The sequence below is a fragment of the Leptosomus discolor genome, chromosome 7, assembly GCF_034619465.1.
Source record: "Leptosomus discolor isolate bLepDis1 chromosome 7, bLepDis1.hap2, whole genome shotgun sequence".
Taxonomy (NCBI): domain Eukaryota; kingdom Metazoa; phylum Chordata; class Aves; order Leptosomiformes; family Leptosomidae; genus Leptosomus; species Leptosomus discolor.
The window spans coordinates 61,532,731-61,551,508 of NC_141397.1; the positions used below are offsets into that span (position 1 = coordinate 61,532,731).

Consider the following 18,778-nt stretch of genomic DNA (forward strand, 5'->3'; position numbering starts at 1 on the left):
GCTCCAATACAGACATTATACAGAGCTGCTGCGACCTTTCTGCTGATAAGTCATTTCACTGCAGAGCTCTACAGGGCTGAGCAGGCATTACTCCTCCCTCTGTAACTGAACCAAACCAAGCCTGCAGCCAATACACAGCAGAGAATTTATTGACTGTCTCTGGAATTGGGCAATTCTGTTAATTGTCTTCATTTTCCAGGACTCTGTCATTCTTTTCCTGAACCATTAGTGGCACAGCTATTTGTGTGCCAGCATGAGCTGCCTGGAAAAAAAAAGCTGAAATCGAACAGCAAATGAATCAAAGACAAGGACAGATCCTTCTCAAAGACAATTGCATTCAGATATCCTGGGGAGCCCTTACAAATACCTTTTCAGCTTCCACAGCTCTTTTCCCTTTTCGTGGCTTTGGTTTGAGGAACCTCTATTAAGCAACATGATATTCCCAAACAACTTCAGTCAAAACACTTCTTTCCTCTTTCATGATTTACCTCCCCAGTGCTCTTAGCCATACCAAATTCCCAAGCAAGGACTTTTTAAACTATTTTTTTTTAAATTTTAAAGAGTCAAAATGATTGGGGTAGCTCTGTCATTCCCATCTACAAAGTGCATCAAAGAACACTAGGACATTGGTGGGACAAAAAGCAGGGAATTGCATAGCCTGTTCGTTAATTCAGGGTTTTTCTTCCTTTCCTTCGCAGCTTGGATGTTAATCCCTGTACCATTTCCCATAGTGAACATGTGATCTGATCTTGGACATGTTTTAGGTAAATGCAGTGGGAGTCAATAATTGTGAGCTGCTGTCTACAGAGAGTTCCTAGACAAGGAAGTCACCCAATACTTTTAATACAACAAACTCATGACACTCGGTATACACATTATGTCTTATTTACCTATCATTTATCCATACTCACTTGAAGTCTGTGGTATCACCAACGCATTCAAAGAAAAATTATATTTCTGCTTCAATATCTCTTTGATCAGAAAAGAACAGTAGCATCCATACACAAGATTTGTCGTGTTTTTTAAGCGAGGTGATTCTAGCCCAGTTGTGATCCTACAAAAATACAGTGCTACAGTATAGTACACATTTTGAAAAAAACCCTGATATCTGGGGGTGAACAGTCCTCTGGCAGTTTTGGGATACCATCCAGCATTTTCAGATTTGGCAAACTGGAGAATACGCTTGAAGAGAGACAAAAGAAAAATAGAAATTGAGATAAATAATCTCGGGAAATGTTGAGAACAAAATAGACACTGATAAAAAAACCAAACAGTAGATTCAAACATATCCCAATTAGATTTCTATTGTTGGAAATCTTGATTTATCATTTCCTGCAGAATTTATCTGATAAAGAGCTAATTAAATTTTTTCAGGCTTCACTCTGTGCACACGTTTTATATCCTTAGACTCAGTAAAGCACTGCAAGTAGCTGCAGTTTTAATAGAGTAGAACCAAACCACTGGTCTAATGACCAAGAGAGGACACGGTGTTAGCCCAGACTGAATTTCCTAGACTGCTGAAAAGCAAAGATCCAGATTGCAGGAAGAGCAACTCAACTTTTATCCTTCTGTGACAAAGCAACCTGGCTCTCTGCAAACCCCTTTGCACTTCTGTTTCTCCCAAAGAAAAAAAGTCCCTGTTTTGCGGGTATGATGCCAAACCAAAATGAACAGCTCTACCTCCCAGTGCAGCGTCCCTTTTGAACAGCACATCAGCATCTCTACCCTCGGAGGTGGAGACTGCTGTTTTCTTCTTCAGAGAAGTTTGCGGGAGTCGTAGCCCCTCCATAAGCATTGCACAGGGCATTAACCCACATGCTACGGTATTTGCTCCTGCGAGGGTGGACTCACTCTCAGCATGTAACTCAGGGCTTTACCTATGCCTGAAAATTATTCATTCTATCTTCCAACGCTGGCAGTGAAAGCAATACCAGAGTCATACCAAAACTTAATTGCCTTAAGAGCTGGTAGGACTGGGAGCAGAAACATAACTAGTAATTGTTAAAAAGTGCTTTTCAGCTTGTGCTCTCCTGGACCTTTTGATATGCAAATACAACGTGAAATCCATCATTTTAAATTTACTTTTTAACTTTCACGTTGACATCTGCCTATCTACCTTTAGAAGGCACAAGCATCACCATCACACTGTCAAAGGGATGCCTGCTAGCCTGAAGGAAAAACCACACTGGAAGCTCAGAAAGGTTTTCATTCCACACTTTCTTTTAAACTTCTCCTTTTTTCTGACCCTCCCAGGACGAGATGACTTCTTAGACACGTGCTGTAAGGTTTATCTCAAAAATATCAACAATGCTTTCTGCAGATGGCTGACGTGACTCTGTGTTTGTAGTGGGGAAAAACAAGCAACCACGCAGATTTCTGGAGTTCAGAAGGAACACGCTTCAATCCCCTTGCTGACCCGTGTGCAATTTTTTTTTCCTGGCAACAGGGTTTTGGAGTCAAAGCAACTGGGGAAGAAGGGAATAGGGGTGTGAGCGCAAAACATGAATGAGACTTAAAATCAATTCTCTTCCCCTGAATTCTCTACTTTATCTTGGATCTGAATTTTCATTTCCAGGGTCCGAGGCAGCTCTGTTAAGTCTAGACTACACTGCGCTGCCTGCGACAGACACTGAGCGGGGTGTTCGAGCCAGAGCAACTTCCACTGTGCTGCCACAGAGAGAGGAGAGAATCCAGAAAAATCAAACAAAGGTAACTTAGTTTTCTCTTGCTTTAGCTCCCATCGTTCAACATATCCTTCTGATTCCATCTCTGACATGTAATGCAATTCAGACTCCTTTCAGAATACACGAGGGATGCAATGAGACTGAAGAGAGTTTGAGTAATAGGTAGTTTCTATTAATAAAAGGGAATCTAATTTATCTGCCCTACTCACTGTCTCTAAACTTGATCCATGGACTTAGTTCAGTTCAAGAACTGCCAGTCATGTGATCAGAAAGCCTCCTAGGCAGTTTCTGAATATTTTGTGGCTATTACAAGATACTGGTTCACCAGCTCCAGTTCCTGGAGCATTTATGATAGCTGTAACTATGGGAAGCTAAAAACATTGCTCAGGAGAGCTTGTTGCAGATGAGATCCTATTCCTTTTGAACTCTCTCACAAACATTTCTTTGTGTTGATCAACTTTCATTGTTGATCAACTTACCACGAGATGGTAAGACTTACAGTTGTCTGTATCTTTCTTGAAATTCACAGGGATTCCTCTTGAGTATAAGGGATTCAAGTGGGGTATGTCTGAAGTCTGATATTCCACTTAGTGTCATAATGTTATTTTCAGCGAGTGATAAGTGCTGAATCTGAGGTATCTTTGGCAGCTGTTTGAAGGATGTAAAGTGGTTTTTACTGACATTTAGTTCTCTGCATCTGTAAAGTACAAAGCATATGACATCATTGATTACATCCATAACAGGATATACCTGTAAGCCAACACAGGGAATGGCCCTTCATGTAATCAAAGTCATGGCAACTTAGGGCTTCGAATGAGAGATACAAAAACTTGATTCCTCGAGACCCGCTTTCACACCAGTTTTACGTTCGCGCTATTTTTGCCTGCCCATGGACTGCAAGATCAGATCCCTGTGCTTTATACTCTCAGCTTTCTCTATATTGTACAAAGAATACATCACTATTTCTGTTCTCAATATTGCAACCTTCCGTATACCTAGGCATACGACAACATAGTAGCCATAGATGGATTGTAAAAATAGAGTTGTCACGGTCACACTTGGCCTCTGTGCCTGGGTTGTGTTCCACCATCTCTTCATACAGATTGCTTCAGTTTTCAACAACTTTCTCTTTTAGCAAAAATATCGCTGAACTTGATGAGACTCATGAGTTATCCACCAGGAACAAAGGATACATCACCTGACCTCCTTACTGAGTATTTTCAACTTGGGAACAGCATGAACTCATAATAGCAATATACCGATGGATTCCCAACTTAACACCCCCCAAAATACCGTATTTTGCAGTTCTCAAGAGTCTGCTCCAGCTATTACTTAAGTAAACACTAGTTTGGATTTCTATAATATTGCATAAAAACAGAAACAGGACATTTTGTCTACCTTGGCAACCTTATGGCACTTAGGTCTGTCAAAGAATTGTCCACCAACCAAAGTTTTTCCACACGAATTAATCTTTGGAGAATCCTTTTGAAGTTCTCCACCTGGTAGAGATCACCCAGGTCTTGGAATGAAAGGTTCAGCTCCTGGGAAAGGAAAAATAAGTGAAATCACATCTTTTTTTCTTGCTTTCTAATAACTGTATCATTGAATCTTTCCAATGTCAGAATTAGTTAACAGGTGAATCTGTTTTATCATCCTGCTCTTATCCCAATTTGTGGTGCCAACTGCCAGATTCACCTTCGAATCACAGCGATGCACTGCGTTAATTCCTCGTGAATAAAGAAGAAAGAAACCATCTCTTACGCATGTGACTCTTACTGCCCAGCCCCTCCTTCCTCTTCGAGTGGGCATGCCTGCGTGTGTGCTCTGGGTGGAAGAAGCAGGACTAAGTGATCGTGGCTTATTGTTTCAGCCTCTAAATTCATCTGGAAAAAAAGCGCAGTGGTAGCCAGATATCAACATTCCCCAGTGCTCACGCACAGGGAGAGGCACGATCCACACCGCTGGGTCTCAGTTAGATTAAGTTACTGCCTGATCCTAGGGAGGTCGTAACTTACTGCTGATCAGAACCAGCAGTAATGTAGCACCTCTAGCCAAAAGAACTGCTCAGGCTGGTATAAGGAGAGAGTGAAAGAGCTGAAATTAAACTATTCCATTCTCTAACCGTTCGTTTACCATCAGGCACTAGACGGGCAAGGAATGTCACTAGTTCTTATCTGCCCAAATGAAGCCCTGTCACAACACAGGAGTTGACTCTCTGCACAGGGTCAGAACCCAAATTACAATGTATTCCAGTGTTTCTTCCAGCTCGTAAAAACCTTCTGGTTTACAATGTCATGGTGCCAACCTAAGCTTTAATGCTGCCAACTGCCAGGAGCAGCTGGTACATTATTATTTGGCTTATTTACTATTACAGTACAAAGAGTCAATGAGAAAGTTTTACCGCACAGTTTTCCCAGTTCTCTTGCAGTTTCTTTTGCCACTTCTCTGTGTCAGTTACTTGTTTTCTTTTTTTCAAAGTATGTTCTTCTCCTCTGAAAAACAGCTCTTCTTTTGAAGGCCCTGCTCAGAAAAAAAGTGGATGTGATACGGAACCGGCACTTAGTTATTGCTGAAAGATTATACATAGGACTGGGAAGATATCTGAAATGTAGAAATATATATAATATTATAGGTGTGCAGGTTTCCAGGCTTCTAAGAAGTAAATTAATGTGAAGATTTTTCTACCATTTCTGGGCCTATAATTCAGCAAGCAATCTAAGGTCGTGATGATTTGGTACATGGTTAGTAAGTGACATTTCTTCTACAGCTCAGAATAAAAGCTTTTTCTAAATGGTTGAGCATAAGCATCTGAGTTCTAACATACTGTTTCTACATATTCTTTCACATGCTATGAGCTGATGTAATGGTTACGTACTTATCCTTTAATTGTCCTGAGACAGGGATATGTTCGTAACTTCCAGTCCACTGACACCAACTGCAACTGGGATCAATAGCCACACTCAACACCTCATTTGTATTAAGAATGACACACACTGAAGACTTGAAGTCGTAAGGTCTACTGAAACGCTTAGAGCTATGGACATCTTCAAATCCTTAACTAAAGCAAGGACAGTGTGGAACTTTCCCACCGTTTAGTGCCAAACATGCAAACACTGGATTTTAAAATCCACCCTTCATCCTCTGTTCTTCAGTGTGTCTATGGATTGTAATTGGGCCAATTCAGTCTTAAAATAAAATAAACGTGCCACTGTTTGCAGGACTGGATTTCACTCTTGGTTTCTTGTCTGGCATACGGCTATTGCATTCTGAGCAGTATTTAAATGTTAATGAACTTTTGATAGAAGCAAGTGACACCACATCAATACGAAAAATTTTCAAATCACAGTTCTGGTTTTTATTCCCTATTTTCAAAATTACGAAGCGTATTTTTCCTAGCGTTTAACAAAAGCCGCCATGTATGATATGGGATGAAATCCCGCCCCTTTTCAAAACAACGTCAAACTCCATCGTTTAAACTCATCACGTTTAAGGACATCTCGTTTGAGTAAACAGAGTTAAGGCTTAAATGTGAATAAGTCTTTTTGATCTTTACCTTCTCTTACTCGGGGACAACGAAGCTGACTTCCTCGAACATCATGTTCTTCTATGTCACACCAGCTGAGATACTTAAAGGAATCAGAAGGAAGCTTTAAGAAAGCAAAATAAAGATATAAAAGAATCAGTTAATGTTTTTCAGCTTCTAGCATTGTAATTTTCTCATATTTCTGGCCTTATTACAGCAGAAATAATATTCATACATGTTTACAATGTCTTCTGTCTTGACACCATCTGGCAAATAGCAAAATGACGTATGGAAGTGAGGATACAATGGCATGCATTTGTGTACACATATGCCTGTAAACACATTTCTGGACAAACTTACATACAATACATCCTGAATGCAACCAAGGCACTAAATTGAAATACAGAAAACCTGCCACTGCACTTGAGAACATGAGGTTTCTGCCCATTTTGCTTTTCCACTAAAATACATTCTATAATTTCCAGGGCATCAGTCTCCCAGGAGGGAGCAAGGAACGAAGTCTCGAACTCCGCCTGTGGTGCGTGGAGTGGGTGTGAGCTGTGGCGTGCCCAACGGAGACAGCACCGCGACTGCCTACAGCGGGGGAACCGCTCAGTGCAACGCAGCTTGGCACTTGCTGGAGCTTCCAGCATCTTTCAGTGGAAACCATGTTGGTGGAGTTGAGGGGGGGGGGGTGAGGAGACATGGAACACACACCTCTGACTCATCCCATCCAGTTAGAGACACATCCAGAAGCTGGTAAATGCTGTGGGAATTCACAGTTTTGGTGTAGTTTACCACAGCCCATTCTGGTTTGATTCTACGAATTGGTTCAAATACTGGAGAGAGGTCTTCTCGCAGAATATCTGTATTGTTACCTTTCATAGCACTCCTGGTTAGGGCATTTTACAGCAAATGCACGCAGCCTCTTCAGGATTTATGTACTTGCCCATTGCATCCAGTTCTGTGCATAGTGCTCAAGGGCTGAGTCAAATCCCTTGCCACTGATGACACCATATATCACACAATTTTATCTATAATCTGACCTAGCTTTGGAAGACAAAAGGTGGCAAAACATGATCAGCTTCAAAGTAGAGGAAGAGATTTCTGCCTTAGTTACTCTTTGTCAGCATTTCTCTTCTGTAAACTCGTAACCAGACTGGTAACCCAAACACTTACTGGGGAAGGGAGCCCAGAATCACAGTTCTGCCTGATGATTCCTCTGTTTTGCGATAAAACCGGTGGAATCGTGCGTGTATTGCTTAGGAGGGAGCAGCAGGATGAATAGGATTTACAGAACTTTTGATCGGTTGTAGTCAGACCTGAGGAACTAGAGAAGAGATGTTAAACTAGTAATCAAATCTGTTCAGAGAAATGCAAACTATTTTAGAACAACAGAAAATACCGAGTAGCAAGGGGGAGGGTTTACCACCGGACAATAGCCACATGATCCTGAGAGCAAACCATAGGTAACCCCCTCTAGTCCCTTAATGGGATCTCTCACCCAAGTTCCATTTACTTCCACGTACGAGGCTATCACAGACATGCCCAAACATTAGAAAGAGGAACTTACTGGCAGTTTGTCAGAAAAACTCATTCTCGGAGAAAATGAAGAACTGAACTTGTTCAATGGCATGATACGTCCCCTTCTACCCCGTATAGCTCTGCTTTTATGGATCCGGGTTGTATGAAAAGACACCTCAATTAAAACGACTACATTTTAGCAGAATATCAAGGCTCCAGAGAAGAGTTGAACTTTGTTCAATAGAGTCTTGAAATCGCGTGCTTGTGTGCTTCACTAGTTCATTGCCTAAGAACACCCAAAAGTTGTCCTGGTTTTGCTGAGATAGAATTCTGGGTCAGCCCTGGCATGCAGGCCCTCGGCCAGGTTCTTCGGCTGGGAGGGCCAAACGCCGGGGCAGCTGACCCGAGCTGGCTCACGGGTGTATCCCGCACCAGAAACATCTGCTCATCACAAAGGGGGCGGTTTGCTGAGGGCAGGGGAGGCTTTTCCTGCTCCTCATTCAGCTGCTTCTGCTCTGGCTTCTCCCTGCTCCTGAGGACTGTTCTCCTCCTCATTGTGGCCGCTGTATATTCACGGGGCTGAGTATAACTTTGTCTGGTTTGTAGTAGGGCTGTTTTGTTAAATCTGTTTTCACTTCAACCCATGGGTCTTCTCTCCTTTTCCCGATTCCCCTTCTTGGCTGGGGACAGGTCATCGGGTGACAGAGCAACAGCTATAGTTTAGCCCCAGATAGGAGCTAAACATAGACAAAAGTCCATTTTATATACCTCAAACGATACAATTTCTCCAATTGTGTTTCAGAGAGATTGAATGATTTGCAGACTGGCAGCTGCAATTTAGAAATTTACTATGGAACACTTAAAAAAAATAATTTTAATTTAGTAAGTGTCTGCATGCAGCACTATAATTTGACTTTCACCGTACAAGCTCGGTGAGAGCTTGCCAGAAAGTATCAGCTGTCAGTAAGCACCATTAAAACAATTACAGTCAGGAGCAGAAACGGAGAATAAAAACGCAGCTTTAAAATTGTCTAGCGAGGATGGTAATGAAAGTTTCATACTGAGTGTAACAGACAAGCTAAATAGAACATCAGTTAAAACTACAGTTACAGAGTATTGGCAAATAATCCTGAAGAGACATACGCTGTTGACCTTGGTAAAGTTGTTTTGCCTTGTTTAAACGCCAGCAAAACCCAGTGCTGCATCTTTCCTGGCTATTGCCTGAAAGTGCTCACAGACTGCCTACAACAGTACGGACATACAGAACCACTCCTCCCTTCATGCCTTACGGCTTTTCCTTTTAACCAGCCTTAATAAACCATAGGTGACTTTAAGGGAAGCTGAGCAAGCTCAGCACTTCTGAATATTCTGCCCTTAAAGCCCGCTGGACTCAAATGCACTCGGACTGCAGTTCGGAAGTTGAGAGCATTTTGTTGCCTATGAAAATTCTGCCAAGATGTCAGTGGGAGGAGAAGCAGACTTGTTTCACAGGCGCACGTCTGACAGTGATGTCTTGATGAAGTGCGGCTTTTATCAGCAAACTCTATAGAGTGCACGATTTTCCAAGATATGGAAAATGTTTTGACAAATTCAGTAGCTCTTCGGTACTCGTTCCTTCCAGTTTATGAAGTGTTTCAGCCACTCAATTCCCCACTGGGGCTTCCACTGAGGAAAATACATAAAGCACATTGGGTTACTCACGAATACTTTTGCTTATCCCCCCAGTCCATGCTACCCCTGTGCTGCTCATATGCAGCACTCTAGATTTCAAGGTGCAAGCAAAGAATTGCTTTGTGCAATCTGTTTGTTTGTTGAATTATTTAGATGAAATGGCGATTTTCTACATTTGAATGAACAGAATGGAACAGAATAATTTCCCTGAGTTCTTTTAAAGCGATCAGAAGTCCAGCTATTTCAAAGCACCCTTTAGGCACTTGAAGTGGGATCCTCCTCATTAAACTTCAGATGCCCTGAAGTTCTATCTTCTCTCAGGAAAGCCTGGGGGCTCCTCATGTAGACAGGGTGGACTGTGGTTCACGCCACCTGAAACTAATAGGCATTGAGGCTAACTTGTGTCGCACACAAGGTTTTTCCCCCTTTTTATCATTTTAAGCTTCATTTCCAATCCTTTTTTTATGGGATTCTTAAAATTCAGTCAAGTAACTCTGCTTAAAAGACATCCCAGATACTCCCCTACCCCTGGAAGAGAGAGAAAGGAGGAATGCTATTGCCACAGAGGGTTTCCATTAGTGAAATTAATTCCTCTCTCATAGGAGTTTAGGTCTATGATTTATGATAACCACCAATTCCTCACTGCAGGCAAAGTGAGAGGAAATGACTCAACCTGGACAGACATCATGAATCTAATTTTTTTTCCCCCTAATGCTTGACATAATCTAGTGTGCTGCTCCCAGAGGTGTCATTGGAGATTCATATCCAGCCGAAGGGCCTCACAATCAGGGCAGAAAATTTTGTTACTTTCATGTATTGCGTGATCTGTAATTGCTTGGAATTGCATCCTGCCTCATTCATTGCCATTTCTCTTGCATCAATTTTGCAGCAAAATAGTTCGGAAAACAAAGCAAGGGAGAGAAAAGCAGTGTTGCACTTGCTTCTTCAGAAAAGTCTCCAGCTGGTGCTTATTAAACTTGGGCAGTTTTGAGTTGAAAAATGCTTCCTTCTGTCACTCTTCCCAATAGAAATCTCACTACCCACCTGATTGGAGAAGTCTTATCTATCACATATTGAGTCTGGAACTTTATGTTTTATTTTCTATCACTGGTACAGGATTTTGTGAGTGAGTTTCTGCCAAAAGAGCAGAACAGATATAATGCGAAACGGTTCAGCTAAAATGTTTTAGCCCACTTTTCCAGGGACTTGGAGTGCATATTCATGTCTCAGCAGGAGAGGACAACGAGGCACTGGACAGCTCTTCGCGAAGAGAAGTTGCTACTGGATATATTAAAAGTTCATTAAATAAATTCTTTGAAGAGCTATAGCTGAGCTACTTCTGGAACTATACCTGTTAAAGATATGCTGAGCTAAAAACATTCCTCCTGTGCATTACTTTAGATATTTGGCCATTAAGAAAAGATGGTCAGTCAAAAGTCTCCTTTCTCCTGATATAACCCTCAGCCCTGATAAACAAACATCTTAGACTCTACAGCACAGGTTTAGCTTTGCCTCACAGAAAATGGCAAATGGAAAGCTCAGGGGAAGAGGAGTAAAGATAAAGAAGGTTAAAAGCAAACTCTCAACTGGGATTTGAAAGGCTTTTATCCCAGGGTTTTGAGCAGCTTGGGGGTCTGCTCTAGCTTCCAGTAGTCTCATCCCCAGCTACTTTTCATGAATCAGCAGCCTCGAGCAGGCTTAGCGTTCACTGAACCACGGCTGCTTTCCCTGTAGATCTGAAATGCCCTTGATAAAAGATTTGGGAACAAGCAGCAGGGCTATTTATACTACCTCTTCACATATTCAGAGTCAGAATTCCTGCGGTGCTTGCTATAGCTTTACATCCCACCAAATCACAGAACATAGATGTTGGAAAGGCCCGTGCTCCCGTGTGGTTGGTCAGATGATTGCTATTTAACAGCAAAGTACTCCAAGCTCTTTCAGCCCTGCTACCATGAAAGTGAGAAACAAGGACCATTGTAAAGGAACCAAATCTAATGTATTTTAAGTATTACTTTATGTATTTATAATTTAATGTATTTTAAGATGTATCCTCATCTTCAAGAAACAGAAAAAAATCCAAACCCAAATAAACTACGAAAAGGGCGATAAATCCTCCCAAAGCAAAGAGTCAGAGCTCTGGGTCACAGCTGCTGATTTTGCATAGGCTCAAAGAGAGCCCGTTATGGATCCGTCCAAACCACTTGCACAAACTGCTTGCATGATACAAACACCCAGTTATTTGTTTCAGTCAACTGCACGTGCCAAAGCTGATCAACATGAAAGACCTGCTGGGTTAACTTACAAATGCCATTTGTATAGGTATTTAAAAGACAGCAAACTCAGAACTCAGGCTGTGCTTTGTTAAAAATGCACACCATTTACTGCTACGTGGCAGCTGTTGCTTGTTTGCAAACATTCATTATGAGAACTCTCTGAACTTAGAATAGTAGAGGACTTGGACATACTGTTTCCATGCTCTATTACCTTTCAATTACTTTTTTTTTATAGGACTTTTATGAGACATTATGGAACATTTTGAAGCAGTTCTTTAGAACATAATTTAGTGACAAACACACCTGTAAGTTATGGTTACAATGCCTCCTTGCTGCTAGCTGTATCGTCAATTATCTTGCTTTATGCATCATAAAACTGCCCCCCTCCAAAGACATAATTAGGTCTTATCGACAATTATACATTCCTAGCATATTAGCTAACATTCCATGCAGCTCTTCATGGATCTGACTTGCAAGGATACAAGCTCCACATCTCAATCTATGTGCCTTTTACAACAAATTATACATTTTTGTTGAGACGACTTCTGTATTTCAGTAATCAGCCAATGACACCAAGAAAAAAAAGTCATTTTTTCTTCCTGTCTCCACTGCACAACCATCTCCATCAGCAATACAGGTCGGTACGTTTTAAAAAGACACTCAATCCTGTAACACTATCTTTGTTGTCAAAGCATGTCAAGCCAGCTGTGCAATGACTACAGTTACTGCTCTTCTTTCACCCTCCTACCTTTCAGACATGTCTTGCTCCTGCATCAAATCCTCACATCTCGCATAAGGCTACGTGTCTACAGTCAAAGCTTATCTTCCCATCTTTGCCCCTGCGTAGACAGGTAGTTCTACACCCTCTGAAGAGAGGTAACCTGCAAGGATCCTGGCTGGGGCTGTATGGATTCCCTGTCTCCAAGGAAACGCTGTCACCTCGCAACACAGTCATCTTAGGAGCTATTGTTACCAATCTCTTAAGCACATCAAACAAATTCCTGTGCTGATCTAGCCGGTATCAACGAACCGTCTTTCCAGAAGGTGCCTAAAGAGAGGTTGGTGATACCTGTAGCAAGACACATGATCATCCAGATGAATCTCTGGTGGGCTCACGCCAGCGACTTCACTTTTCTGAATTGCTTCCACAGTTCCGCCCGCTTGACGTTTGTGTTTGCTTTGCTTAAAAGATCCTCTGCTTCATTAATGGCTGTTAAATGCTTTATTAATTTATCCAAGAACTTTGGATGAAAAGAAAATAGGTGCTTAAAGAGTTTCATATTTTATGTAACATTCATGAAAGTTCTTCAGGAGTGTCTCTTCACTCTGTTGAATGTCCTTGCCTCATTTGAAGGTGCTCAGCCATTTTATAAGCAATCTCCCAGATTCCTTCTTCGAGTTTGCATCTGAGAAGGAAAAAAAAAGACTCTTCTCTTGGTCAGAACTGACAGGTCAGTTTTGTGTCTATATTTATATTATATTTTTCTTAAAACATTAAAGCTGTAGGTTCTGAGAATAAGTCTAGTGAAGCTATTTGCTTCAAAATGTGTTTGATATAATGTTCATTTGGTTCCCTCAGACAAAGCGTGGATGCTGGCAGTGAGCCACTGATGGACTTGCAGCAGCCCGATATTGTTATGGGCATTGGCCAGTCCCTACTGAAGTTTACAGATGGCTTTTATACTCAACAGTAGTTAGGGGAACCAAGTTTCGGTGCTGTGCTGTGTAGGGTTATAATAGAACAGTCAATCATGCCCTATTGATCTGCACCTCCCGCATCACAGGCATAGCTCCTTCTTCACTTGAACTCCTAGGCTCCATACTGAAAGAAGAGGGGATAAATAGATGAAGATCAATGTCGAAAAAAGTACACAGCAAACCCCTCTGCCTAGGGATATTCAACTGGAAATACTGTATAGTCACAAACCTCTATGGTTCAGACTACCTTTCCATTTCTTCACAGAAAAATTATTCCCTATCCTCCCTTTCCTTCAGATTTCTCTTTTCTTCTTGGTCATTACAAAAGCTGGTCATTACAAAATCTTACTGTATAGAAATGCATGTGCTTTCCCCAACAGTCTGACTGAAGTCTCCAAAACATTCTCACAGAAATTCTGGTGGCAAACTTTACTGTGCCAGCAAAGTACAGGAGCATAATAGTTATCAGAAAATCACAGCTTCTATGCAGAGGTATTTTGTGGATCCAAATGTTAAATCATCAGATCGTTACCTGAAATTTAACAAAGCAGTCATTCCACACAGGTTTCACTAAAACTTCAGGTGGTACAAACTGAGTTTGTTACAGGGTGGGCAGAGGACAGGGTATTAAGAGTTCCATCAGGTCACCTGAGTGTACCTTTTCTCTAACTGCTAAGAAAAAAAAGAATAAATTCTATTTCTAAATTAAACAAGACAGTAATTTGGGGCCTTTCTACTTACCATTTTTCCAAAAGTATTGGTCCACATCACAGTTTCAGACCTTCTATGGTGAATACATTCCTCATAAAGCATAGGGAAAATTATCTATGTGCTGTTTCAGCGAAATGACATATTTAAGATAGTGTTGGCCTTTCCATGATAAACACTATTTTTCAGATCTTTACAACCCGACCATAAAAATGTGCTTCTGCCAAGAAATTCAGCAGCAGGTCCCACCCCTGCAAGAAAGACACGGTTTTTCCCACTTTACCCAATTTTGACCAGTAATTTTGTCTTTAAAACGGCTGAGCAGGGCAAATACAGGGCGGGCATCGGTCTCAACCATGTGTGTCTCCCATCTGCATTTGACTGATTGGATGCTTCCCTGCGTGTCCTACAGGTACCTGAACTATGTACGATCCAGGCAGAATATGTCTCATCCCGAGATCTGATTAACGACGGAAACAATTCCAGTTATGATGACTGCTGTAAGGCCATAAGAGGTCCTGTTGCTCTGGGCACTATTTTAGAGTTTGCTCCAGAGAGCTTGTAGTCTCATTCGACAGAGCAGGCAGACAAAGAGGAGGAGAAAGGAAATCATATTATCCCTCCCCCCTTTTATACAGAAATAACTGAAATGCTCAGACCATGAAATCCTGGCACTGCTGTAGTCAACAGGAAAAATTCTATTAATGTGAATAGGGTCGGCATTCATACAGGATTCACGGAGGCTGACTTCGTTAAGATCAGACCAGATGAACAATCTGGCTTTAAAGTCTATGCATTTAATTGGCTGAGTTCTTCTGATCTGACATTATGCTAACCATCGTTAAAGAATACTTAAATGACTCTTCTCTATTATAACGTTTTTCTGATTCAGGGATACAGCAGCCTGTAAAAATCAGCTTGTTGATGTAATTTCATGTTCTTTATGTAAAATTCTTACTTTACTTAGTGTTAGCCTGATACTTATTGGTGATATCGAACCATTAGGCTGATGCCACCAGCAGTAAAATCAGATCTGAAGCTTAACAACATTATAGTGACAGCAGAAAGTTAATTTCTACATTGAACTTACCTGATTCAACTGTATCCAGGAATCCACAGCGTTCGTGTTGGATGAATCAGAGAGAGAATTTCTTTGAATATCTCATTAGTGTAACCTGGATGGATACTCATAGGAAGCACCAGAAAAGGAACACAACATTTAACACACAAGCTCATCTGTGCTTCAGCAGATAAGCAGGCACACTTGCATAAACTAACCGGTTATTTTGCTGCGTTACCTAGGCAACAACTGTCTTTTTGTCCTGCCCATTCAGGATTCCAGTAAACTGTTTGACTCCCACTGGCAGGACTTTGGGAGCATTCACAGGGAAAAGCCAAGTACAGCAGAACAAAGCCTTGGCTAGAAGAAGAGCAGAGTTACTAAAACATTTCATCAGGGTTACTGGACAAAAAGAAATCAACAACTAACTGCATAAATAATTGAAGTGAAAACTATATATGTGTTAAAACCCCCTGAATTCCAAGAGGGTTGCGGGGGCTGTAACCAAGCAACAAGTACCAAAGCTTGGTTTTCTCTTCAGGAAGAACAGTGGGCTTGCAAGTCATAACGACCATATCTGGCCCTGAAGACTGAGTCTCTCCATCGATTTTATGGTCTTTGGATCGAGCCATAAAAAGATACGTTTAGAGAATGAAAAATGGCATTTTTATTCGGTTTAGGAGAGCCTTATTTCAGTACGAATTCTGACTTTTCTTATTAGAAATTACATTTTATTAAATGTAGGTCAACAATTTCTGGATGAAGTAGACTTTTTTCTGAGACTAAAGAAAGATCACATCTAAGTATTGTTTTGAGGTTTTTTCTCAAAAGTTTCTTTTGAAAATAATAACCACCATAGCTTGCCTTCTCTTGCAACTTATCTGTGTGAAAGAGAAAACAAAATTGCATCCCAAGTGAATTCAGTGGCACACAGCACTCCTGTTGATTGATGCGCAATAATGCTTTCTCCCATTATATGTCTCACTGAGATGAGATTTATTTCTGCTTTCACCTTAAAGCACGGATTTTTATATTGAACGAAATTATGGCATCTCTAATCCGGAGATGCACATAAGCTTATGCTTAACCTTTTAGCCCTTAAGAGTAACACTGCTGAATTCAGCTGGAGCAGAATCGGACTTGCATGTGCATGCGGAAAAAACCCAGAGGGTACCTGCCAGGTGTCTCCTAGGTACCTGCCAGATTTTTCACAAGAGATTGAACCGAACATTGTTTTACAGAGGTCACGGTTTAGAGCCCATTGAAATTGATAGGCAAACCACCATCCATTTTAATGAGTTTTCCGTCAGTCTTCACTTGTCCAAATGCCATTTCTGTCTAATTGTCAAAATTTGAAAGGTCTTATCCAAAACAAACAAGGTCAGACGTTTGATGAAGCCACCCAGAGATGAAAACCCTGATAGGAGGGCAGTCTCTTTTACCTCCATCCACATCTTTATTATGAACCTCATGTTTCATCTTTTCGTATGTTAATTGTTAATAATTCCCGATGGAATGCAACATTCATTAAGTACTTCCTAATTTATTGAATCTAAGTTTCATCAGGTAATTTTAATCATAGGAAAATCATTCTAAATTCATTTTGATAAACAATTTCCTGCTGCAGTCTTGTAAGCTTCCTTTTACACTGTGCCATTTGAAACAGTATCTCTGGTTATTCTCCTAACTTTCATCATTGCAGATGCTACCATATTTTCATAAATTATTGCATTTATTTATGTAACTGCTGCCAACTGCTGAAGAGTTATGTTTCCTTTTTTTTTTTTTTTTTTTTTTGTGGAAAAGTGATTACCTGAATTATATTGAAAAAATTGTTTCACTTCATCCATCAAAACCTTGCCTTCCTGAAACTCAGACCTTGCAAATATGGGAATACTTAGGAGTCACTAGAGCACTCCTTTATTAAACTGGCTTTACAAAGTTGTCATATGTTAAATATTCAAGACAAATAGACATAATTTCTTTAAGTACGGAACGGGAAAACTACTCGTAATACATTTGAATCATTCAGTCTGCCATTACCAATACCAGCAGTTCTCCAAGTTTTTATACTGGGCAGCCTTTCCTTTCCTCTGAAATACTTCACACTTTCCCTCCCTTTCTCCCCAGGACTTTCCTGCCTCACATGTACATCTGCTTCCTTCCCGTACGGAAACACGTTCAGTTGTGTGCACGCACACACAATATACCAAGCTCCACCTGCACAGCACAGCCATTTTACATGCATATTTACAGATATGTATATCTGTACGTGCACATATGTATGTGTGTGTATGCTGTGTGCATGCTTACGCACACGTGCACACACACAGGTACCCAATGTGCAAAGACAGGCAGGGGAACAGAGTCTAAGTATAATTATACGGATGAAAATGCAATGGAAGACCATTGAATTTCAGTACAAATGTGCTTTAAAACATGGCATAATCTCTTTCAAAGTTCTATCCATTCTTACTTTCGCTTCAATGATACAATAAGTTTTACTGGCCTACGTTTCTGGTTGCTGTTAGTCCACTGCTGGGCCAAGATGGTAAAAACTACTCAGCTCTACATGCTCTAAGAAAGGAGTGAAAGAACAGGAGAGCACGCAGAAGCAATACAGTTGAATGATAAACATAATTCAGTTGTTTAAAATTCAAAGACACCAGCCCCCATTGCAACCAAAGAACGAACTGAGAACTACGAACACATGTTTACAGGCAGAACTTGTTCCGGACATCTCTGATTTTTTTTACCCCTGTTCTTTCCCTGAGTCTTACCGCCAAAAAAAGAAGTGGTTCAAATGAACGTCCTGTTATTCACTGTCTGCGAGGACAATAAAGATGTTCTCTAGCTGAGAACAGAAAGCAGGGCCTCCTATGACCACGGGGAAAAGGAGAGAGAAGCATTATGAGGTGAACCATCTATTTGTATTAAAGGTGCTGTGTTCATACAGCTTTTGTCAGGAAACCCAAATAATTTGCTCCCACTTGCTTTCAGTTTGAAAAAATGGCAGCCTTGTGCTACAAGAAAGGAGAAACAGCCTCGTTTCTCTCGAGTGCTTCTTTTATAGGAAGGAGACAGACGCATTGTAGCCGTCCACAATTCCTGCATTTAAAGTTCAAAACTGGCATGTCCTGCCAAAAGAAATTAAATGTAATGAAAACGTGTTTCTGGTCAAAGTCAGAGACTGCATTTGCTGTATCCCAGTATATGCGTCCTGAGGGCTACATGACCTTCTCCTTCCAGCAGTACTGGGGGTATTTAAGCATTCTTGGGACTGATTTTTCACTCCTTTGGCTCTCAGCTAAGTGTTTGTACCTGCTGCTAAGCAGGTGTGAGTGCTAGCCTCACCAAACGGGGATTTCTGAGTAACAAGCATTTTGTGAATGACAATAACAAGGCACAGATATAACTATCTATTTTCAAATCAGGTCTACTGACTTCAGTAAAGGGATTCTTGACTCATATATATCCAAAAGACAAGAAGACCTGAAAGTATCTCCAGCTGGATGATGTACTTTCCCCTTATTCTACACAACACTGTCCTTCCACCCAAGTTCTGGTATTGCGGGACACCAAATCCGCTGGAGGACTTCCCAGAGCATGTGTTTGTAATCACTCACGAGGGGAG

At 41.1% G+C, this 18,778-nt stretch overlaps 1 protein-coding gene across 1 annotated transcript; it reads right to left on the minus strand.

Moving 5' to 3' along the window:
- Positions 1-1,070: 1,070 nt before the first annotated feature.
- Positions 1,071-12,452, minus strand: LOC104345124 (uncharacterized). Its single transcript, XM_086468484.1, has 7 exons — positions 12,427-12,452; positions 7,387-7,537; positions 6,238-6,331; positions 5,086-5,204; positions 4,083-4,225; positions 3,184-3,381; positions 1,071-1,182 (listed from the first exon to the last, which is right to left on the minus strand). The coding sequence occupies exons 1-7, from the start codon at positions 12,450-12,452 to the stop codon at positions 1,071-1,073; spliced, it is 843 nt and encodes a 280-aa protein (XP_086324610.1).
- Positions 12,453-18,778: the final 6,326 nt, after the last annotated feature.

Coding starts and splice junctions, on each gene's coding strand:
- LOC104345124 (XM_086468484.1), bottom strand. CDS start 12,452: ATGCAGGAGCAAGACATGTCTGAAAG. Junction 5,205..6,237: donor TTGTCCCCGAGTAAGAGAAG/GTAAAGATCAAA, acceptor TTTTCTGAGCAG/GGCCTTCAAAAGAAGAGCTG. Junction 1,183..3,183: donor CAAGAAAGATACAGACAACT/GTAAGTCTTACC, acceptor TCTCTCTTCAAG/CGTATTCTCCAGTTTGCCAA.